Source organism: Protopterus annectens, chromosome 9.part0, assembly GCF_019279795.1.
Source record: "Protopterus annectens isolate FY-2018-M chromosome 9.part0, PAN1.0, whole genome shotgun sequence".
In the NCBI taxonomy this organism is placed as follows: Eukaryota; Metazoa; Chordata; order Ceratodontiformes; family Protopteridae; genus Protopterus; species Protopterus annectens.
The window spans coordinates 217,683,416-217,709,595 of NC_056743.1; the positions used below are offsets into that span (position 1 = coordinate 217,683,416).

Genomic DNA, 26,180 nt, shown 5'->3' on the forward strand with positions numbered 1-26,180 from the left:
TTGAACCCTTCATTGACCTAATTACAGTGTTACACATGTAAAAACTTTGTAATATTCACTTTGTAATATTAAAATACATACAAATACATCCAATAAGTGTTTTAAACATTTTAAATAAATATGTAATGTAAATGAATAACCAATTAAAAATATTTAAAATATATAAATTATCTACATAAATAAATAGATGCAAACATATTGTTAAAAATGTTAAAATGTTAAAAATGGATGCAGCATGTGACTAAAACACAGTGGTATAATATATGTCTAAAACTTAGCTGCTCTTAACTTCAAGATAAGGGAGAGGGAGATCATCTCATTCAAGCCCGGCCACTTACTGGCTTCTAACACCAGTTGCCAGTACACCTCTCGGTATTCCAACTTAGTCTCCCACAGTCCACCCCTTTTATCTATAGGCACCTCATCCACCACAGAAAATGTAAAAAAAAAAGCAGCTTCACATGTCTGGGTATGTTTGTATAAGGCATTTTTAATGTAACCCCTCTTAATATCATAAAGGTGTTCATATATCCTTCTCTTTAAACACCTTTCGGTTTTACCTATGTAAAATGCCTCACAATTCCTGCACATCGCAATGTAGACAAGGCCTTTACTATCACAATTGTAATGTGACTTAAATCGTATATATTTGCCTCTTCTATTAATAAATATTTCTGAAACATTAGATATAAAAGGACACTGTTGGTATACTCCGCACTTGAAAGTCCCAACCTTCTTGTTGACTAACTCCCCATGTTTATTCTCTAAAAGACATAGCTGAGATTCAGCAGCACCTGTAGCTTCAACTCTGGTGCAGCCAGCAACAGCGTCTCCCAGTTCTTCTATCTTTGAGATTGTGGAAAGGGCTTTCTCTCATCCTAGAGTCCAGTCTACTCTTATTTCTTTGGATCCTACCCCTCTACCACCATTGGTTCCTAGTTCTGAGCTTCATTAGCCTATCGTACCTTTTTCTTTTTAAAATAACAGAAATAACTGATGTATGTTAACAGCATGGATTAATTGAATGCAAAGTATGAAGCGAAGAAATGCAGCATTTGGAAATATAAATCATGCTGATTGATGCAGATGCGGAAAAATACAAATGAATGTTAAAGGAAATAACAAATGATGCAGGAGGATACCACCAAGTACAGAGTGCAAAGAAAGAACCATCACAGAAGACTAGGGCAACCAACATTATCATGCATGCAGACAAAAAAATGAAAACATGAGCCAACTGTGAAAATTCAGATGTATTTTGTGGAATGGTGGAAACCTACCAGATGTAATTATCATGTAATACAATGTTGTCTGCTTTAATTTTTCCACACATTTATGAGGTAATTGAATAAAATTAGTGAAGGAGTGCTTCAGGTCTTCTTTAACTTTTGGAATACAATGACGTTGTCTACCAGCAAACCTTACCAACTTTGTCTACAAAATAATGGAATACAACTTTGTACACTTAATAAACAAAGATATTAGTAGTCTATGATCCCTTGACCCACATCGTTCTGAGTTTGTGAATGGTAGATTTTGCTGTTTAACCTAATGAACTTCTTTAAAAAAGTCACTCGGGATTTGGACAATGGCAAACTGTATATACAACATACTTTGATCTAGTCAAGGCCTATGACACTATCCCACATTAAGGCATCATATTCAAGCTAAAAATGTAGAATCATATGTAACTACTTGGATATCAATCTGGTTCATGGGCTGAATCCACCTAATCAACATTGGGGGCATTTGCTCCACCAAAAGATATTTACTGAAAAAATGTTGATTAAGTGCTTAAAGTAGGGCACAAATATACTGAAAGTTACCTCACTCTCCCAGATATACAAACAATATGGAGTTGTTTTTCTGCGTGTATACCCTATTTTCCAATGTTGCCTATTTTCTTCCAGTTCAATCCTTGAACTTGAGCGGGAAGCTTTTGTCCAAATTTGGAGCACTTTTTATTTCTTTGGCTGTCTGTCATAATATTAAGTATCACTAATAATCAATAACTAATATGTATATGCATACACATATACACACATACTAAGTATATACGTATATGTGTGTTTATACATATATATATATATATATATATATATATATATATATATATATATGAGTGTGTGTGTGTATAGATAGATATGTATATACACACACGTATGCAGACACATATATATTTTTTGTACAAACACACACACACACATATATATATATATATATATTTGTGTGTGTGTGTGTGTGTGTGTGTGTGTGTGTGTGTGTGTATGTGTATAAAATGCACCTTCCTAAAACCTGTAAAATACTATCTTAATACTATAATGTAAAATAAAATAAAATAAAATAAATAAATAAAATAAATAATATGCAAAACACACACAACACTTTGCAAACTGTAATGTCTATCAAAGCTGTTTATCTTAACTCTAACTCTTAATTCTAATTCTGACCTTAACTCTACACCTAAGCTGGAGAGAAACATCTCTCGGTAAAAGGAGTAAGCTATGTAAGACAGATACACAAGAAAAGGGATACTGAAATTGAGCCCTTGTAGATGCAACTGCATTCTTCAGGTAGGAAATAAGATATGAGATACTGAGAAGGAGTGGAAGGAATTATGGATAGGGAAGGTGTCAGAGCCCTGGAACCAAGAAGCTTCGATGCCGAGGTCGGATCCAATCAGATCCGACAACCCATGGTTGAACCAGATGAAAATCAGAAAACACAGATCTAGCGTTATGGTAAGTATAACTTTAATGTGTATAGTGATATTTAATACATGCTGGAACTGAAATGTCAGAATCTGTGTAATTCATCTTTACTAAAGTAATATTCAGTAAAATATAACCTCACTGAATTGTGAGTCAGTAAACTACTCTTTCTGCAGTAAAAGTCCATGCACCTGATGTGTGTCAGAGAAAAGCCTGTACACGTAAATATTCTGCCATCATTAATTGCTTGGAATATATAATTCAGAGAAAGGTCTAATGAGTCTGGCATGATGGGATTGTTTTAACATAGATTTCAGTTATTTCCATGAAAGGGGTGGAGTAAATTCCATTAGGGAAATAATATTATGCATTTTATTCTGCGAGTTGCTTTTCTGTAAGGATAGTTCTATGAATCTCCCTTGATTTTCTGTTGTTCGTTTGACTACAGGTGTTTCACATATGATTTTTTTTTCATATTTTGTATGTAAGGAATTTCAACAGTAGCTATCTTTGTTATGCAATAATAGATGGCTTAAAAGATATTCTGTAATATTCCTTGGATGGAATGGTGCTTTGACACTGTTTTATGTTATCACTGCTGGAACATGCAACATGAAAATGTGCATTGACAAGGTACAAAGGGTGTTCTATACAAATTTGCCTTGTAATTCCTATGATCCTAACATTGTAAATGTCAACAGAAATGATGTGTCTAGCCTTCTGGTTTTTCTATGATCTGTGATTCAATCGACTGTGTTTTCAATGAGCTTTCAACTAATTTTTTCAGTGATTTTAGTAACTAGGCAATTTAATGTTTGTTTAGATTTTGCATTTTCTCCATGTGCCTGCTTGGTTTTCCACTGGGTACTCCAGTTTCCTCCCTCCTCTCAAAAACAAGCTGTACAATTAGCTGCATGACACTGTCCATAAGGCATATTTATCCATGCAAGTGTGGCCTGGGTATAGAAATCAGCCAAACCAGCCTTTATATGTTTAAAAATGTTAACATACATAAATAAATAAATTAATTAATTAATATAAAAAACTCTCACCCACTTCTTAGGATCAGCAGACTACCAAAACAAACAAACAAACAAAAAAAGAAACAAAAAGGCAAAAATCTGATTTAAAAAAAGAGAGACTTCATTGATAAAATGCACCACCCTTCTTCATCAGACATGAAACCTAATATCTAAAGAAGATTAAAAAAAATCTCCTTTCCATAAAATGACATCAGACGGACAATAAAACAGATTCACAAAAAAAAAAAACAAACAAAAAAGTAGGCTTATATCTCAGATTAAATGCACTGTTTATTAAAAATGTGATTTGAATATTATAGTGTTACTTTGCTGATTAGTGCAGCAATACTTTTAGGGAATTTATACTGACTTTAAATAAGTAACTTGTTCCCTACTTCCCTATCATGATAGTTCCCAATATGCATATCAATCACCAGTCCCCTACATTAATGTAAATAGGATTACATGAAACATCGATTATCCGAACCAGCCTTCCAAAGTCTGAATATGTAAACATTATATGTATTCGCTTGAGCATGTTTCTTGAGCTTGTAGCCAGCTCATGTGTGAAAAATATTCTTTATTGTCTACTGGAATCACTGAATGGTTGAAAAGCGTATTCTTGTGTGCAGAAAAAAACAAGATTTTAGATGTTTTTTTTTATCTAGTTCAATTATATGTTTGATTATCCAAACAGTTTGATTAGCTGAACTACCCTAGGTCCCAATTAGTTTGGATAATCGACTCTCTACTGTATCTGTGTATATATATATATATATATATATATATATATATATATATATATATAGATTCAGATATAGATTGGGTGATCAACACTATTTAAACATATGGTCAACAAGTTCACAAAATCGACAAGCTCCAGGTAGGGGGATATTCCATTTCCCTAGGATTTTGAGATCTCATAGTTAATGTATTATAATTGGTAGGGTGTGTGGGAAGTGCACAGGGCCTTTCCCCCTTCCTGCAAAAACACTGGATGTGAGGTTGTTCTATCTCGCCTTCATTCTCACTGATGGGTTCGGAGCCTATCCTCGGCTCCGACTCGGCCAAAATGCAAAAGCTCGAGGTCTTCAACAAGTTCATGGCCTATTTCCTATCCCATGATGTACTGGTGCTTCCCCCAAATCTTATTTGCCACTGCAACAGATCGGGAGTTCTTCGATAGCTCTGGCCAGTATAAATTTGAAATTTCTTTAAAAAATTTGATAGTTAGCTTAGTAGTTAGATAGCTTTTCTTACTTAATTAGCTTAAAACTTAATGTGTGTATTTTTTGCTTGTTGTTAGTGGCCACCATTTTTTTTCTACAACTCGTTTGAGTTAGAGAGTTGCTTAAATAGTCATTTCTCCCTACCTTAGTGTGTGTTAAGCTTGAGCTCAGATTTTTAGGGCTATAGTTCTTTTCATACTGTGTGTGTTGTAGTTATAAATATTGTAGAAGTTAGAGCCCTGTTTGTTTTATTAGGGCTATCTTATATATATATTATTGTGTGTTAGTTAGGCATATAGTGTGTTCTTGCTTTTGTTTAACAGTTGCATTATTATATAGTTACAGTTAGTAATTGATAGTTTCTGCCATGTCTCAGCAAGAGAAAGCTAAATCTGGATTTAAGAAGTGTCCTAAATGTGGACAAAACAAATGTCGATTACAGGTGGTCACTTAGAATGTGTTTATTGTTTAGGTGAGGTACACCTACAGGAGAACTGCACCATCTGTAATTCCTTTAGCTCTCATGCTCTTCATGACTGTAGGAGCAAGCTAATAGCTAGGGGATTCTTGAGGTCCTCTTTCTAGGAATCTTTAGATGAGGACAAACCGGACAAGCCTTCAAAATCCTCTAAGACTTCATCTTCCAACTTCTCTTCTGGGTCAGAGCCAAAAAAGGGTTCATCAACCTCTAAACTGAGTCAGACTGATACCTCGGCTCCATTGCTTTTAGAACCGGAGGTTGTTGTTGTTCGTAGGAGCCAGTCCCCGATATTGGTGCTGGTATCTCCTACTTTAAAGTCTCCAGTCCTTCAATCAGTGGCTTCTTCCATAGCTTCTTCCTGGTCCTCAAGACTATCTGATAAGGATGTGGACTGTGTGGTGCAGAGGCTTCTGCAGACACCAGCACTAGCAAATATTATGTCGGGACTGACCCTCGGGCTTTGGAATGGACTAAGACTCAGCCCATGACTACTGTTCCTCCTCCGGTTTGACCCAAAATTTTGGAGACGGAGTGTTCACAGCTGATGATTTGTGGAACCGCCAGAGCTGACACCCCTTCCAGGCCTGTCAGCCCTGACTACACTGACTTCTTTGGTGCCAACCTTAGAGACTAGGAGCTGACACTCGCTGGTCAGTTCCAGAGAGGATAGTTGTACTGATCTGTCGGTTCCGACTTTACCTCTTAGGGCCTCGGCTCATGTGAGTTCGGCACCTACCCCATGCTCGGAGCCCACTGCTTCAGTGCCATGGAGACTGCCTGTTTCTACGGATCCAGAGGTCTCTTTGGATTGGAGCCAGGGGGCCTTCAATGCCATGAGGAGAGCACTGTCCCCTCGGGCATCCACATCATCGGTACCAGCAATGTCCTCCCCTAAAGCATTTGTGTCTGCCTCTGCTTCACTGATCCCTCAAAAGTGTTGACCCAGAGCTTCAGGTCACCCCATTGGGTGAGCCCTGCTCTTCTGGGACCTCCCCAGAAACTCCTACTGAGAAGGTTCCCAGGAAGAGGCTTTGAAGAGGAAGCATCTGGATTCCCCACAGGAATCCATCACATTGGATACTGACTTAGATGAGTCAGAAGGGTCCCCACAGTCCCCCTCTGAAGATATCTGTTTCGGTGATATCTTGGAAATACTGAAACAGAGGGGTGGCTGGAAGCCCATTAACCCTACTGATGATGAGTCAGTACTCCTGAAGGCTTTCATGTCTCAGCCCTCCACCTCTTTGGTGAATTCACCTTTTGATGAACCGATGGACCTTGCTTCTCAAAAGGCGTGGGAGTCCCCGGATACCATGGAACCTGTCCCTCAGAGGACTAACACTCATAACGTCACCCCAGGACAAGGCTTTCCTTACCAAAGGAGTACCCACTGATGCTATGGTGGTGGCGGCATCCACCAAAAAGGAGTTGTCAGAGACCTCTACATCTGTTCATCCTCCTAATAGTGATTCTAGGATCATGGACAGATACGGAAAGCACATGTTTAGTTTAGAGGCCTTTGCTCTTCGATCCCTGAACTATCTTACACATTTCACTAGACTACACAGAGATCTCCTTAAGGAGTTGGGAGATACTCTAAAGGGTGCAGTAGCTGTGGGGGTCTCAGATAAGGTAACCTCCCAGCTGGCTACCCTAAATTCTCTTATAAACTCTTCCATGCGTCTGATTTCGTATGCAGCTGATGGAATGAGCAGGGCAGCGGGTACAGGAATTGCTCTTAGGAGATACTCCTGGATGCACTTATGTTCCTTTGTGGAGCCCTATAAGTCATCCTTTGTTAACACCCCCTTTGATGGTTCATCCCTCTTTGGACCGAAAGTGAAGGAAACACTTACCAGGTGTGAGCAAGATGGAAAGACTCTGTCTGCTGTAAGAGTCCATTTTTCCACCCCTACTAGACCTTATCCCAAAGGTCGGAAAAGTGGGAAGATGTGGATGTTCTCACTGTTGCAGTCATCACACTTGGGTTATCTGCCTGCAGGTATTCCTCAGTCGGCCCGAATTCCATAGTCTTAGGATTTCTGAGTCAGATGCTGTCGCCTCTTCCATGACATCAAGTTGTCAGGCATATAAAACAGGCAGCCGACACCATTACATCAGTCTTTCTTGCCGAGAAGGAGCCAGAAGCAGAAGCAGATCACAAGTGCTGGTCTGCCGCTACCTGAAATTTTCATTTTTTGAGTTTCAAACCTGAAGTCTTCTAAAGCTAAGTACCCCATTGGGGGTCCTTTTTTCTTTCTCTAACCGATGTCAGAAAAAGTTAACAGTTGTCTTGCCTGTGGAAAGCAAATACCTCACAGAGCTTTTCATTCTTACTGCATCACCTGTTTAGGCCCAGACCCCGACGTCCCTCACTGTCAGTTTTGTGCCTTGTTTAAAGCCTGAACCATTCGTTATCAGGATATCTTTGTCGCTAAATTCTTTTGCTCTCGTTCTCCATATTCCAAAATGGCTTCGATAAGCCATCCAACTACCGATCTTCCGAAAAAACATAAAGATAAAGACAGAGACAGACTGCATAGGTCAAAAATTGCCAACGACACTTCTGTTAAGCTAGTCGCCAGTAAGTCGGTACTTAATGAGGCGCCTTTGCAGCCCCTGATGCCTGCTTCTACAGATTCACAGGCCTCTGCTGAGACCCATTCAGAGTCTGGTATGCCACAAGGTGCTTCTTCAGCTATTGAACTTGCGGATGTCTCTACCTTGGATGGGTCCAGGCTGCTGTGCAGGCACCGGCTTCTGAGGGTGTATTCCAACCTACTGATGTTCGAATTAAAATGACAACTTTTTTTTTACCTAAAACTACCGAGTTTCTCAGGCCCAGAGTATGCACTATGCCTAGAAAACAGACGACCAAAGTGCATTCTCAAGCTCCCATGCCACAAAAACAAATGCTTAGAATGGCTGAAGACCTTATTACCCTAATTTGGGGAAGCCAGCCTTCCCCTGCTAAGCAACAAAGAATTGAGTTTCATTCTGATTCTACAGACCAGGAGTCCAATGACTCTGACCCTTCTGATTATCAGGATATGCCCTTATCAACCTATGAAGATTCAGATGCAGAGGAATCCATTCCTTCTGCCTTCCCTCCAGAGAATTTTTCTTTTGGTGAAACCTTGCATACTTTAAGAGAGCATTTCTGCTGGGAATGCCAGGACTACCCTCAGTCCTAAAAGAGACTCAGAGAATTTTTAGAGTTACGTCAGCACAGGCCTCTAGCTATACCCCCTGTCCTGGATGTTGTAGATGATGTCTTCATGGAATACAGTCTTACTCCAGACACTTTACCCCCAGCCCCTAGAAAATCTGACAGGTACTACATAGTACCTGATTCTCATAAATTTCTCTTTAAGAATCCTACTGCAGGTCCAGACACCATTTCTCAGGGACCTAAAGGGATTAAGGCTACTACAGCCAAAAACTCTACCCCTTCAGACAGGGATTTCAGAGCTTTAGACAGATGGGGTAAGAAGGTATATACCTCTGCAACTCTTGACATCAGGGCATTGAATTGCCAGTTTCACATGTTGAAGTACCAGCAACATATTATGGAACTAATTAAACAAAAAATGGTGTTACTCCCAGATTGTGCAGACAATAAAGATTTACAAGAGTTAATGCATTCTGCAAACCAAGTTAGTAAGCATACTTTGCAGTGTGGCTTTGATGCCCTAGAAGCACTGTGCAAGGCTGCAGTCACTGGGTCTGTACTGAGAAGGCATGCTTGGCTGAAGGAACAGACATTGCCAGATCATGTCAAATCAAAATTACTAGATGCTCCTTTAAATAAGGACTGTTTTTTTGGCACCAAAGCAGAAGAGGTTCTTAAAAAGATGGAAGAAAAAGCGAAATCTATGCAAACTGTTAAAGAATTCTTACAAGTGCAGCCACCTAGACTCAGTAGGCCTTGGCCTTCTAAAAATTGGTCCTTTTCAGCCCCTTCCAGGCCTTCTCACTCCAAACCCAAGGGAAACAGGCCACCCAGACTACAGTCTCAGGGTAGGCAGAGATCTAAAAAATGGAGTGCTCCCACTTCAAAATCAGGGAGTGGTAAGCCGTCCTCTTATGGAAAGAGTTCACGACTTTTCAATTATCCTTCCCAGACCTGCCCAATTACTTGTGCCCCTAGGAGGAAAACTTGCCCTTCATGCAAAAAACTGGATGTCCATTATTCAGCCCTAAACATTGTATCCCAGGGGTACAGATTCTACTTCCATTCATTACCAACCCCAAGCGGGTTTCCAGACCTTCCTCCAACCCAGTGGGCCAAGGCTCAAAAGCAACTACTTTCCCTGCTCAATATCAGAGCTATTCAACCTTTTCCAGTAGAACAAATGGGGCAAGGTTTCTACTCCAGACTTTTCCTGGTGCCCAGAAAAGAGGGCTCTTGGCACCCAATCTTGGATCTCTCAATTCTCAACACCGTTCTGGTGGTCACAAAATTCAAAATGCTTACCCTGCAACAGCTTCTCCCTATGCTAGCCAAGGATGCCTGGTTACTCACCCTAGACTTAAAAGAAGCTTATCTGCACATCCCCATAAGGCAGTATTACAGGAAATATCTACGCTTCAGGGCAGGATCTATGTACTATCAGTTCTCTGCACTTCCCTTTGGCTTATCTACTGCACCCAGAGTATTCACAAAGTACCTGCCTCCAGCCATTGCATACTGCAGACAGATAAATATCCAAATTTTCCCATACTTGGACGATTGCCTGATTCAGGCGGACAGTCAGGAATTGCTACTTCAGCACCTGGCATTTGTAAAAAGCTTCCTCACTTCATTGGGTTACACCATCAACAAAATGAAATCACAACTGGTGCCCAGTCAAAAAATTGTATTCCTGGGAGCAAGCTTGAACACAACTTCCCAGATGGCATTTCTCACTCCAGAAAAACAGGTCTATTTGACCAACTACTTCAAACAAATGGCCACCAAAACCCAGCTATCTGCATGGAAAATACCGCAAGCCCTAGAGTTCATGGCCTCATGTATTCTGCTAATTCCATACGCAAGACTGCATATGAGGAAACTTCAATGGTACTTAAAAAGTCTTTGGTGTCAGCATTCTCAGGACCTGGAAACAGTCATTCTAATCATACCTTGTCTAAGGGCAGAGTTCCTTTGGTGGGCAGAAGCAAGCAATCGCAACAAGGGACTGCCTTTCACTCAACCCCTCGCTGCCCATACCTTGACAACAGACGCATCAGACTATGCATGGGGGGCTCACATGGCAGACAAATGCATTCAGGGCAAGTGGAGCCCAGGCCAAATTCTCCTGCACATCAGTCAAAAAGAGATGCTAGCTGTACTGAATGCTCTGACAGCCTTCAAATACCTAATCCTTTCAGGACAGCTGCTGATAAAAACAGACACCGCTTGTGGTACATAAACAAGCAGGGGGAGGAACCCATTCTTATCCACTATGCAGGTTAGCCATGGCCCTGTGGAACACAGCCTTGAGCAACCAAGTGTATCCACAAGCCCAATTCCTGCCAGGCAAACAAAATTCACTGGCAGCAGAAATTTAAGCAGAAATCTCCTAGACCCACATGAGTGGAAATTGGAGCCCAACACCTTCAATTTTCTAATCCAGAGGTAGGGGACACCGGAGGTGAACATCTTTGCCTCCCCTGAAAACCACCAGATGAGCAAATTTTGCACCAGGAACCCTCACAGCAGGGCCTGGAAGTTGGATGCCCTACCCTTCCAATGGGAAAACCTCACAATTTATGCCTTTCCCCCTCTGCCCCTCCTCTCAAAAGTTCTACTCAAGATCAAACAGGACAGGCCAAGGGCAATTCTTATTGTGCCAGAATGGCCATGCCAGCACTGGTACCCACTCTTACGCAGTCTGACAACAGTGCCACCCTGGCACCTTCATCAGACCTTTACCTTGCTGTCTCAGCAGGAGGGATAGATTTTGCATCCACAGTTACTAACCCTAAACCTTGCAGCCTGGCTTATCCTCTGAATTCACCACCAGCAACCCTCAGCAAACAGGTGCTGGACATCATTCTTGAAGCCAGAAAGCCTAGTACTAGGAAATCCTATACTGAAAAGTGGAAAATATATTGTTCTTGGAATCAGTCTCAAGGAAAGGACACAGCACTGCCCTCCTTACCTCAAATCCTGGATTAAATAGCAGAGGTATTCCACAGAGGCCTATCCTTCTCCTCCTTTAAAATTCATGCCTTTGCCATCTCAGCTCATTATAATACTGAGCCACCTCTATTTTCTCACCCTGTCATCAAACAGTTCCTGAGAGGGTCTAACAATTTAAGGCCCCCTAGGAGAGCACCCACCCTTGCCTAGGACCTTAACTTTGTATTGGAAAAGTTCACACTTCCCCCTTTTGAACCTGCTGCTTCAGCAGAGTTAAAATTCCTCTCTTAGAAAACAGCCTTGCTTTTAGCCATAACTTCAGCAAGAAGAGTGTCTGAGTTACAGGCGCTAATGGCTGTGGAACCCTTCATTATTTTCCATGCTGACAGGGTTTCCCTCAGGACTAACCCATCCTTTATGCGTAAGGTGGTGTCCACTGTGGCTCTAAACCAATCCATCCATTTGCCAACCTTCTTCCCTAACACTCAGAATAAAGGGGAAAGGATCCTGCACTCCTTGGACATGCACAGACAGCACAGGTTCTACCTTGACAGGACTAAACCTTTCAGAAAATCTGACCAGCTGCTAGTCAAATTTGCTTCAGTGGCAGAGGGCAAGGCCATTTCAAAGCAAACCATTTCCAAATGGATAGTACACTGCATCCATTTCTGCTACAAGCACCATGAAAAACCTACCCCACAGGGGAGGGGATCAGACCACATTCCACTTGGGCTACTTCTAACTCTACAGCATTTCTTAGGGGAGACTCTACCAGGGACATTCTGGATGCTGCAACTTGGAGTTCTGTACACACCTTCACCAAGCATTACCACTTACCTATTTTTTCTAAATCCAGAGCTGGATTTGCTACAGCAGTCTTACAAGGCCTGCTAGCCAGCCTTAACACTTTTTGACTGCCTCCACCCTTCCTCAGCTTTGGGAATCAACCCAAGTGTGGTGACTGTAACAGTGAAACATGAAGAACATAGTACAGTTGTGTACATTTACCATAAATGTAGATGCTCGAGTGTATTCACTGTTGCAGTCCTGGTTTCCCTCCCTCCAGCCCCCTGGTTTTCTCAATCTTTTCTACCTCTCCTCTCTATGGCCATTTTTAATGGCAGTAGTATTTACTTTTTTACTAGTGATGTTCCCCACCATATACTAGCTTCCCATTTGGAGGCGTGTGACATTTGGGGCAAGAAAAACTGATGTACTGGCATCGGCTGCCTGTTTTATACCCCTGACGACCTGACATCATGGAAGAGGCGACAGCATCCGACTCTAAAATCCGAAGACTCTGGTATTCGGGCCGACTGCAGGCAGATAACCCAAGTGTGATGACTGCAACAGTGAATACACTCGAACATCTACATTTATGGTAAGTGTACACAACTGTACTTTCCATAAATCCCAAGCAGCTTTCTTTGACACATGTGGTGAAACCCCCTCTAGAGGCAGAGGAGGGGGTAATAATGGAAGACGACATCCACTCGGCAGAGGTGGCCTGCAAAATCAGGGTGACAGAGATCAGTTCTTTGCAAAGCCCTATCAGCACACCTGAAAGGAGGCCCGTCTGTCCATCTCTGGAGGCAGTCATGGGACGCTTATCTTTGTACCCAGACACCTGGCTAAAAATAACAAAAGACCATTGGGTACAAAGCGTCATATCCAGAGGATACTCTATTCCATTTGCCACCCCTCCACCCCTTGAGACATAACTCCTGGATGTTCCACCCAGTCACAGGGAACAAGCAACCATAGAAATTGCAAGGTTGCTAGAAAAAAGTGTCATCCAACCAGTCCCAGCAGACCAGAGGGGATCCAGAACTTACAAAAGGTTTTTTTTAGTTCCATAGAAAACAGGGAACTGGAGACCCATTTTGGATCTCAGCAGATTGAACAAATCTGTCAAAAAAACAAAGTTCCGGATGGTCATGCTGTAGTCTACACTTCCCTTTCTAGGGAAAGACAGTTGGATGTGCTCAATAGATTTCCAGGATGTGTACTACCACATAAAAATGGCCAGACCACCCAGGGATCATCTGCAGTTTCAGTTGGAAGCCAGTCATTTTCAGTTTCGAGCTCTGCCCTTTGGTCTCACTACAGCCCCCAGAGTGTTCACCAATTCAATGGCAATAGTCTTGGCTCACCTGAGATGCTTAGGATTCCAGGTGTTTCCATATGTAGACAACTGGCTCCTCACCGCCACCACCAAGCATCGACTCATACAAGAAGGGATACAACCTAAAATCTTTGCAGTCAATTGGACATTACCATAATCTCAGAAAAATCTGCCTTATCACCATCCAAAAGTACCATTTTTATAGGAGCAGATATCAACATCATGTCTTTGACTATAAAGCTTCCAACAAAAAGAGTTGGAGCCCTTCAACAAGTCCTGAGCCTCATCTCCAAACAAAAAGCACCAGCTTCAACAGTGCTCAAAATATTAGGGACAATGGTGGCAGTGATCATTGCCATTTCTTTTGGTTGAATGGATATGCAGATACTGCAATGGCTCCTGTTCACACAATGGTCCTTTCAAGAACTTCCAATGTCACACTCGAATATAATAGTGAATTCATGCAAGAAGGATCTTCACTGGTGGCTGACTTTTCCTCAAGTAACAATAAGACGCCCTTTTGTTCTACCCCCTCCTATTGCCACTGTGACCACGGATGCCTCCCTGATAGGGTGTGGGGGGGCATTTTCAGGGAAGGACAGCCCAAGGCACATGGGAGAAACATGAGGCTCATCTGCATATCAATGTCCTAGAGATGAGAGCGGTACTACTAGCATTGCAGTCCTTTCAACACTTTCTTCCTCTAGGGACTATTGCATTACAGATGGACAACATGTCGGTGGTCTGGCACATAAACAAACAAGGAGGAAATAGATCCTACCCCCTATGCCGAGAGGCGCTGAGAGTATGGCAGTGGGCAATATCCACCCAACGTTTTCTGATAGCAATGCACATTCTGGGGAGATCCAATGTGATAGCAGACAAACTGAGCAGAGCAGTTTTATTGCCTCACGAGTGGTCTCTGAAAGAAAAAGTAGCAGAAAGGATATTCCGCAGATGGGGACAGCCTTGCTGCAACCTCTTTGCAACTCCCACCAACACCAAATGCAGCAACTACTTTGCCCTAATCCTCAATCCGGGGAATACCCCAAGGGACGGGCTCGTACACAATTGGCCCTCGGTTCTCCTTTATGCTTTTCCCCCATTCCCTCTCATACCCACATTTTTACAGAAAGCCAAGACTCTGGGAAGGACTATCATTCTAATAGCCCCTTATTGGCCTTGCCAGATTTGGTTTTCCTTCCTTCAGCCTCATCTACTGGAAGAACCATGGATTCTGGACCAAGTTCCAGATCTTCTGATTCATTAATCAGGGGCTCTTCATCCTGCACTTCATACCCTCAGATTAACAGCTTGGCTACTACAGTTCCAAGAATAGCCAGGTTCCAGAATCTTTCACCTGCACCTCAGAACATCCTAACATCTTTTCATAAATCATACCAGGAAGTTATACCTCAGTAAATGGAAAAGATTTTCCATATGGGCATCCCAAAACAATGTTGACCCATATTTGGTTTTAATTGCATCCATTTTAGTTTCTGACCAAGCTTTTTAATGAAGGGGCAGCTGCAGCAACCATTGGGGTTCAATTGACAGCAATTTCTAATTTTCATATTGGTGATCAGGGGGCTTCTATCATGTTCCATAGACTTTCTAAAGCCTTTCTTAAAGATAGTATCCATTTGAGATCACCTATTAGATCCCCAGCTACACCATGGAACCTAAATTATGTTCTTTCTTGAATATTATTACTCTCTTTTGAAACAGCCTCTTCTTGCAATCTGAAATACTTATCATGGAAGACCATTTTTCTAATAGCTATTACTTCTGCTCGAAGAGTATTAGAATTACATGCATTATCCATTAAACCCCCATACTTGATTTTTCACAATGACAGAGTCTCACTGAGGACAAATCCATCATTTTTACCTAAGGTTTGTTCAGAGACAAACCTCAACTAGACTATAGAATTACCTGTTTTTTTCCTCAAATATACTAATAAGATGGAACATATGCTGCACAAACTTGATGTCCGTAGGCAACTTCGATTCTATTTAGACAGGACTAAGGACATTAGAAAATCAGAACAGCTCTTTGTTTCCTTTTCAGATTCAAAGAAGGGTGCTCCTGTGGTAAAAGCTCCATTGTCAAAATGGTTATCAGATTGCGTTTCCTTTACATGCAGCTCTGTGCACATGCCACTAAATCATAAAGTAAAGGCCCACTCGGCTAGAGCTGTTTCCACATCTTCCGTTTTTCTGGCTATGCTACCCATAGATTCCATTTGTGCAGCAGCCACGTGGTCTACACCTCATACCTTTATCACTCATTAAAAATTGGATAGGGCCTCCAGGGACAGGGCCTCCTTTGGTTCCACAGTTCTGAGGAATATACTTCCATGAGCCACCCAAGAAAGATGATGCTTGGGACGCTAACCCATCAGTGAGAATGAAGGCAAGATAGAACAACTTCACATAAAGAAGTTGTGTACTCACTATAACGTTCCATGTGAGTTGTTCATCCTGCCTTCATTGTTATGTCCCACCCATCAATCCCCCTACCAAGAGAAAAATATTAGTGATAATTAGTCCTTATCTACTGTATTCTTGTGTTTTCTTACCGGGGTATTACCTATCAGTATAGTTGGCTGCAAACTAGATCTGAGGGGATCACCAGTGCATCATGGGATAGGGAGTAGGCCACAAGCTGGTTGATGACTTCGAGATTTTGCATTTTGGCCGAGCCAGAGCCGATAATCAGCTCCCAAACCCATCAATGAGAATTTTTTTTTTGCTTTAGCTGCAGTACGTGTCAATGTCCATATTACGGGTGTCAGCATAGTTCTTGTTTGGTTGTTAGATCACACAGATTATCAATATATTTAGTTTTTATACATATATATATATATATATATATATATATATATATATATATATTATATATATGGTTTACAATGAAAACCTGGAAACTGCATCAGTTGCCTGGAATGTGGTCAAAAGGCAGTTTTCAAGTCGGCAGAATGTTGAACCAAAATATATCAACTACACTACAGTGAATGGGTAGTGTAGTTTGAGTATTTGGGTTCGACATTGTGCAGGATGATCATGGTTCAGTGAGGAACAGGGAATTAGCCCATTTCCTCATTGTAGTGCAGTCTCAGAGTTGGTATATTTAATGTGCAGGGGGGCATAGCCCCCCTTGCAAAATAGTACAATTAACGTACCGTTGACTGTAGAGTATAACGGTATGTTAATGTGCATAGCATGGTGACTGACGTCACCTCCTGCTATGTCGAATACATCGAACTATGGGTGTTGATGTAATCAGTTTTTACCATCAGACTACAGACTTTCTCTGTTATGTATTCAGGATTTCAGGTCAATCATCTGACTGTTCGACTGATGCAGTTTCCAGGTTTTAAACCATATATTATACATTTTATATATATCCAGTAACTATCTCTCTCTCTCTCTATATATATATATAAAAACATGCAAAAGGAAAACTAACTGTATAGCAGTCATTACTCTTGATATCAGTAGTATAAAAATTCTTAAAGTAGAGTGTTGTCAAAATGTCTTAGATAAGATTTGTGTCATAGATCACATTTTGCTTTCTTGTTAAATATATAGGATTAAAGCTGCTATTCCTTGTTTAAACAATGGTTTATTAACTTAAAACAAGAGACGAGCACCTTCACCCTTGTCAGAGCTGCATCAGATATAAGTTATATATAGCAGCAATAAGCAATATAGACTTTTATGTTTTCCAACTAAAAACTATGTTAGTTACAGCAAGACATTTAATCCTAGTGTATTTACAGTCACAGTCCGCAACAATTTTTTATATAAAGAGAGAGAGAAAGTAATTCTAAATCTGTACATGGAGAGAAAGCAGATGAAGGTGCACGTTTAGGAAAATAAACACTCTGGAAAAATAAACACCACCAAACCAACTGCATAGAAGAAAATCTTCCTTTATTTGTGACCGAACACCAAAAAGGATAAACTTCAGAAGAGGTTTCTCTTACAAGTAGCTTTTTCACTGCTAATGAAAGTTTTTCTCCTGTCCTGCTGGTTTTGGTTCTGTTTATTTTTCCAGTTTGTTTTTATGTGTATGTGTATACATTATATATACATATATGAAAAATGATCAGGATATTGAAACATGAAGGCACTGTGATGAGATGTGTTGCATCTATGCTGTGAATGGAGAAGTGAGCTGAGCATGTTTCTTGTCAGCAGAAGAAGTAGATGCTATTGCAACATTGGAGAACATCCTTATACTACAGTAGAAATGTAATATTTCTCCTGATGTCGGGAGGCTGCTTGGGGAAGATGCTTATCTTGTCCTGAAGGGTTTACAACCTTTGCAGTGGTGTACACAACACCTTCACTGCTCTTTAAGTGATTTGTGCATTGAATTTGCTATAATATTAAATTCATGCTTGGTTACTTTCCTCCAAGACATACTGGAACAGGTTAACACATAAAGTAGACTGTAGTAATAGCTTATTAAAAATTACAATGGAAAGTCATCTCATTTTGATAAGTTATGAGCATACCTGTGAAACTATTAATAGAAAGTCTTGCAAAATATGTTATTTTAAATGTATATATGCAAAACATCCATCCATCCACAACCCTTTTTTCCCATTTTTGCACATGGGGTCGGGGGGGGTCACTGTTTCATTAGGCTAAAAAATGGTTAACACAAATATATTCTAACACCTTGCTAACATAATATGGTGAACATTTATTTTTTCACAGGTTGGCAATATCATTTTAAAAGAATACTTACTGTTGTTACAAATGCATTATGGAAAAATCTGAATTAAGTCAGATAAGCATTGGATGGAAAACAGAAGAAAAATAGTCAATTCTTGATGTTTGACATTTACAGACTTTACATTCCTTCTCCACCCACTGGTCTGACAGTCTAATCAGTAGAGGCATGCATTAGGCAACGTCATTGCTCTCATTAGAATGAACAGCAAATTCCAGCTGCTTTGCAGTTTTGTAGCCTGACTGTACCACTGTAACATGTAAATAATGTAACCTGACTTAAGGTGAAGATGAAATACTATTAGTCTTGTGTAGACAAAAATATAAACATTCAACAGTAGGGAAGAAGTTATACATAAGACACTATATATATATATATATATATATATATATATATATATATATATGTATATTGACAATATGGTTAAGAATATATAATGCATCTACATCGTCAGTCTTAATAACACATACTTGTATCCCCAACAAACAAGAATCTCAGCTGATGTAGGTCATATTTTATTAAAACTGCTAGTCTTCCACCAATTATGAAATATTAAACAATTATATTTTTCATGAACACAAAAACACAGACTAGGACTTTACTATGTGTCATATTTATTGTTGATTTGGGCATCTTTGATACAGTACAGCTTTGTTTAAGGAGTCTGACATTCTCATTTAACCTCTGCTTAACTGAGAAGGTTGTATTTAATTAATACTGGCTAAAGGTTTGACCTGTGAGGTGACCAAAAGTGATTGAAGTGCATTTCGTAAGCTAGACTGCAGTCTGTTGGGAGAAAGGGGGAAAATTAGAAAGCACTGCTCTCTGCAACTCCTTCTGACTAAGCTGTATTTCAATGGACCATTTAATGCTCAAATGGATAAAGGTATTACCTCAGTCATTCAGTTGTATCAAACTCCTTCTCAGAGGCCCAGTTTAAAAACTCAACAGGAAAAACAGCTTAGCGTCATATCCTCAACAGAGCAACAAGCAGTCTGTAGAAGAAAAAATAGTGAGTGAAATGAGATGAAACAGCAGCAGGCAAGTGGGTGTGCATTTTTTTGCTTCTGTCTTCAGTCTGTGGCTTCACAGGGGAATTGTTTAACAGAATTCAGGGGCTGCACTCAGGCTGCAGAAAGGCTTCCTTGATTGCCTTTGCTTTGTTCCCCTTGGTCAGCCTTTGCCATGGCCTTTGTTCTTTTTGACATGACAGAAATATAACTGTTTCTCCAAGGATCTTAATGGCTGTACATGTGTACACTTAAGATTAAATCTGTATTAAATCATGCAAGAAGAATTGGCATCTGATTAAAATATATCTGCAGAATGAAATAGGATGGAGTAGTATTTTCTCTGTGAAGAATGACAGTTATTTACATACTGCTTACTAACCCTTGTAACTCCTGCCTTTGCTTACTTGGATTTATAGTCTCTAGCCTGTGTTAATCTTGTTTTGTGTGCGCGTGTATGTGTGTGTGTGTGTGTATTATGTGTGTGTGTGTGTGTGTGTGTGTGTGTGTGCGTGTGTGTGCGTGTGTGTGCGTGTGTGTGTGTGTGTGTCTGTAAGTGATGCTTGAGTAACTATTGATTAAGTGGATACAGCTGTTCATGACAATGTATTTTCCATATTTATATGTATATATATATATATATATATATATATATATATATATATATATATATATATATATATATATATATATATATATATATATATATATAGACACACACACATTTTCATGCAATACACTAATATAACATGCAACTTGTGCCACCTTCTTAACAAAGTTACCAAATCATATTTAGAACCAACCTAGCTTACAGAATCTGTTAAAAGGGGAGTCTTCTTTCATTTACTGATGAGGCATTTTGCATGAAGACAGAATTCTTGCTCCCGAGTACCTTGTTGTTTCTTCCATCATGATGTCATGGAACTTAGCTGTAATTTGCAGCTATTTCACAGCAGGTTATATTACAGCAGAGCAGAGGACTATATGTACAAAGAATTAACAGTAGTGTGTGTGTGTGTGTGTGTGTGTGTGTGTGTGTGTGTGTGTGTGTGTGTGTGTGTGTGTGTGTGTGTGTGTGTGTGTGTGTGTGTGTTTAGGTGTGCATGTGTTTCTGTAAGCCTGCATCTGTGCATTTTTGTTTCCATTTGTAAATGTGCGTGCTCGTGTGTGTGTGTGTGTGAGACTGTCAGTCTGTGTATGTATATCTATGTGCTTGCATTTCCATTTAAGAATTTGCATGTTAATGTTTATTGAGTGTCATTATGTTGTACATGTGTACAGTGTGTTGTTTTGTGCATGCATGTATGTATGAATGTGAAATGGTGTTTGCTAGCAAACAGATTTCTTGCTGATGAATACATAAGGCTTGGAATGGGAGGGATCAGTCTCTATGGCAGTGCAGTCTTGGTTTGGAAAGGTAAAGAGCACCAGTGTCAGTATTTGTATATCTGCATATGTGTGTGTGTGTGTGTGTGTGTGTGTGTGTGTGTGTGTGTGTGTGTGTGTGTGTGTGTGTGTGTGTGTGAGAGGGTGTGGGTGTGTGTGATAGGTATGTAACATATCCTGTATTCTTGATCCTTTTGATATGCAAACACCAAATCCTATGCATTAGGATCTACATTTGTGAAAACATAAAATAAAATTCATTCATTCTCTGATTATCTGCTTTATCCGCTTGAAGCGTAAAAAACAAAAAGCACACACTCTGCCAAAGGTTGCTCACAACACGCAATAAATTCCAAATAACAAGTCAAAATGTGAGTACACCAATCAAGCTGAGCAGAGAAGGTCATAGAGCCACTGATGCCTGTCCTAATACACATTGGGGGCAACAAAGATAGCTAGATCTAGAATCATGCATGTCTGTTGTGGACAGTCTCTGTGGTCTATCACAAATGCTAATGAGATATTCCAGGGAAGCAGCCTATGCTAATTAGAAATGTGATTTCCCCCCAAAATGTGTGTAGTAAGGCATTTATGCAGCTGAGCGATTTACTTTGGATTCTCATGTTAATGAACACGGCCAAAATCTCATGTTTTCCCAATTGGAGAGTTTAGTGGACAGGTAGTATTAGGAGGTGTGTGTGTGTGTGTGTGTGTGTGTGTGTGTGTGTGTGTGTGTGTGTGTGTGTGTGTGTGTGAGTGTGTGTGTGTGTGTGCATGTGTGTGCGTGTGTGTGTGTGTGTGTGTGTGTGTGTGTGTGTGTGTGTGTGTGTGTGTGTGTGTGTGTGTGTGTGTGTGTGTGTGTGTGTGTGTGTGTGTGTGTGTGTGTGTGTGTGTGTGTGTGTGTGTGTATGTATGTGTATGTGAGTTTAGTTGCTTGATAGAACTGCAGGTTCAGGTGTAGGCTAGAAGTTATTGTACTATGCAATGTGGCTGTCTGGTAACTACTGTCACATTTTACAGAAGTGCTAAACTCAAAACACACATGTATTCTTTTTTAAGTTTTTAAGACTTATTGTTTTCTGTTTGCCTTCCTCCACAGCAGATTATATGTAATTATTGATCCTTTTTGTATTTACTGATGTGCAATTCTCAATAATACATTACCATCTCATTTCTCTACTGACAATTGTTATTTATATGGTGGAAAGCATGCTTATATCTATAAACCCCAGATTATTGTCCATATGCTGATTTTAATCACTTTGATGCAGTTTCTTCCTTATGGTCTCTGTGTTTGCCAGACTATAGCAAGCATCTGGTAAAGAACTGCAATTTTCATTATAATATAAAAATACATATTTAAACATGCATAAATGTATTCACTGTGACTTATCAATCTGAAGTTCCGCCCCATAAATAAACTGAATGAGTCAAATTTGTTGAAAGATGTATAGTAAACTCTCAGTTAACCGGCACCCATGGGGTTGGTACATGCCGGATAACTGCAGTTTCTGATTGCCTGAGAGTTACTAATAAAAATAGGCCTGACTAATACTGTACCTTATACTATTTGTTTGGTTTGACTTATTCTCAGGTTGGGCAGAGAGGGAATTTATTCCTGTCTTTTTTTTAAAACTCTAAAACTCTAAAAATGAAAGGTATGTTTCTGTGGGGGGAAAATAGAAAGTGCAACACATGAAAATTGTACTGTATTTCTTCATTTTTTTCTGGTTGCCTGAGGGTGCTGGTTGCTTGAGTTCTGGTTAACTGAGAGTTTACTGTCCTGACCAAAACTGGTTGAAATGTCACAAATATATATATATATATATATATATATATATATATATATATTTTTTTTTTTTTTCTCTTTTTTTGCTGGGGGTTTCCCATATTTGAAGGTTTTAAGCACAACACCCCTTACTTATATATAAATAAGCTTGAATATGCAATAAAGGATACTGTTACCACAAGAGAAATATGCATTTTTATTTTTCATAAAAAAAGAAAGACTTTATATAATATGGGATGAGGATAAAAGCTTTGACATCCTTCTATAGGTATGTGCAGTAATGCACATGATGCAATGAAGCAAACATTTATAAAACATTTAAGTATAGAAAAGTTTGATGCATAATATTTTGTCTAAATTGTACTACACTTGTGATGTCTGTGCAGCAGTGTTGTAAAAAATAACAGTTTTCTTTGCCATTATGAATATGATATTTGCTTTTCCAGGTTATCATAATTTTACAAACAGCGTTGAACATTTTCTCTTGGATTTGCCAAATAAATACTACAGTTTCACTGAGGGATATGGAGCTTTTCATGTTAGAAGAGAACTGGTTGCTTTTAAATGTTCGCACAAAGAAGAAAATCTTTCATAATCTTGAGAGAAATTAACATACCTACTTAATAGTTCTAAGCATCCATTGTTACCTTGATACCTTTTTCTTTTGTTAAAGCTCTTAAATGTACCATACAAAGAAAAACAAGTATTCTTCTTTTTCTTTCGGCTGTTCCCATTAGGGGTTGCCACAGCAGATCATCTGTTTCCATTTCTTCCTGTCCTCTGAATCTTGCTCGGTCACACCAACCACCTGGATGTCCTCTCTCACCACATCCATAAACCTTATATTAGGCCTTCCTCTTTTCCTCTTACCTGGCAGCTTCATCCTTAGCAAAATTTTCCCAATATACCCAGCATCCCTCCTCAGAACATGTCCAAACCAATTCAATCTTGCCTCTCTGGTTTTGTCTCCAAACTGTCCAACCTGGGCTGACCCTCTAATATTCTTATTCCTAATCCTGTGTACCCTTGTCACACCCAGTGCAAATCTTAACATCTTTAACTCTGCCACATTCAGCTCCGACTCCTGTCTTTTTGTCAATGCCACTGTCTCCAACCCACCCTCTTGTAGAACTTCCCTTTCACTCTTAGTGGTACTAGTCTGTGACAAATCACTCCTGACACTCTTCTCCACCCACTCCACCCTGCCAGTACTCTCTTCTTCACCTCTCTTCCACACTCGCCATTACTCAGAACTGTTGATCCCAAATATTTAAACTCATCCACCTTCCCCAACTCTACTCCCTGCATCCTCACCATTCCTCTATCCTCCCTCTCATTCAAACACATATATTCTGTCTTAGTCCTGCTGACCTTCATAAGAAAAAAAGTAATGTACTTATAAGTAAGCATTTTAAGTTAAAATCCATTCAAGTATTCTTGAAAGAAAAGAATGCATTAATAACAGGAAAAGGTAGTTAGGAGAACTTTAATTTGTCACAGGCAGTAACATTTGACTCCCCTGACTTCCTAACAGCCACAGAAAGTGCACATTAAATGACTAAAATGACTGACTTTTCCATTCTGAGAAATATTTTGTCCGTGTTTAGCAGAATTTTTCAAACAAATGATGCAGTCTGTTTTTGTTAATGGAATGTTGGTCATCTTTTTAATCAGAGAGATATTTGGTCAGCTTGTCTTTTTGTACTTGTTTAATACCATTAACCTGTTTGTTTGTTTCAGCAATTGTATGCAGCTCAGCTGGCCAGCATGCAGGTGTCACCAGGTACCAAGATGCCAGTTACACAACATCAGCCTTCAAATGCAACAGCTACACACTCACCCACAGGACTGAAAAGTGAAAAACGAAGCAACAGTCCAATATCAGCAGTTAAGGTACATTACAACATTACAGAATTCATTTTCTAAGGATTTTTATATGAATCCAAATGAAATAAAGTACTTTTATGGCAATGTAGGCATATGTTTCTACATACACAGTATAGTACAAATTTTTATATGTCTAATGTATAGCAAAACATACAATATATTTAGTACTGACTTATTTTTCAGCTATTTAATTTCAAATCTGTTTGCATACAAGGTTTCCTTCTCTACTGCCTTTTACATTCAGCAGTTTGCTTATTGTTTTGATCACTTTTATTTCATTACATACAGTCTCATCATGTCCTTGTATAAGAAGGTATAGTATGATGATATTCATAGCTGATGAATGCCATCAATTTGTATTATAATTTCTGTTGTGTTTTCTGTTACCTCATGAGTAAAAGTCATATTTATTTTCATTATGTAGCACCCCATTAAATACACTTTGTACAGACATTAATTTTCCTATAAACACAAAAAGGAAAAGGAGCTAGTTTTCCATTTAAATATAAAATAACCTTATCAAAATATTGCAAGACAAATGCATCTGAGGTACAAGGATATATAAGACACATTTTAGCAAAATGCTTCACAAATAGGTGTTGCAGAAATGCTTTCTGTTATGATGGTAAATACTTGGATTGTCCAAAAAAACAACACATGCACAGAACATGGAAATGTACAGTACCTTAGGCTGTAGCTTGGTAAGAATGCTTGTGCAATTAGAGCATGTTCTTATAACACCAACCTGATGAGTTTAGCCTGTGTCATTTTTTAATGACTGCAGTAGTCTTTTTCTGTATGTCATCATGTTCTTCTCTTTATATGCAGTTCTATAGTCTCTATTATCCATAATCAGTGTCTTTTCTGCATGTAGTATAATATAATTGAAAGAACCAATGTTGTTCCATCTGTAATTTGAAGTGTAATGTGTTCTACAGAAGTTATAATAAGGTAGTCATTGAGCTGTTTTGAATCTAATAAATGGCACCACAAAATAAAAGAAATGTGAGAGGATAGTGAAATTCTTTAGGGCAAGGAACATCTTACCTACGAAACAATGGTTTGCATTTTGTTATTCTCTACCTCATACCCTTTCTGGTGTTGTGTAGGTCAGTTTACATCATCATGTCATAAGTCATCCATGATACACGAGATGTCTGACATGAGTTCTCCATGTGACCATGAAGTGTGCAACAATGCCTTTCAAGGCAGATATTCCAGAAACATTAACCAACCTTGATGCATTTTGTACTAGCACATCAAAATGACTATTTCCCTGTAGTTTCCTGCCCTGGTTCCTGAATATGAAATAGAAAATGTTGTCCAGCATAACTACTATAGCCATGTGTGTGTGTGTGTGTGTGTGTGTGTGTGTGTGTGTGTGTGTGTGTGTGTGTGTGTGTGTGTGTGTGTGTGTGTCTGTGTGTGTGTGTGTGTTATATGTGGATGTATATTTCATTGAAAACTCAACTTGTTTAAACTGAACTCACTGAAACTCAACTTAACCAAAATCCATTCATCTAAACTAGCCAACAAAACTGTCAGCTCTCCACAAGCTGAAGATTCTGAATCTGATTTTGAGGAAATCATTTTTTCAGATTTCACACCAGAAGAATTATCTTTCTTTAAGACTTTTAATAAAATGAAAGATTTATTTCAGTTGGAAC

General features: G+C 39.4%; 1 protein-coding gene across 4 annotated transcripts in view; it reads left to right on the forward strand.

Moving 5' to 3' along the window:
• Window positions 1-26,180, forward strand: part of SOX6 (SRY-box transcription factor 6) — a 2,230,635-nt gene that overhangs the window by 2,023,565 nt on the left and 180,890 nt on the right. For all 4 annotated transcript variants that reach the window (XM_044082775.1, XM_044082774.1, XM_044082776.1 and 1 more), the window contains one exon: window positions 24,367-24,519. In XM_044082775.1, coding sequence (XP_043938710.1) covers window positions 24,367-24,519 — 153 coding nt within the window. The remainder of the gene's footprint in view (window positions 1-24,366; window positions 24,520-26,180) is intronic.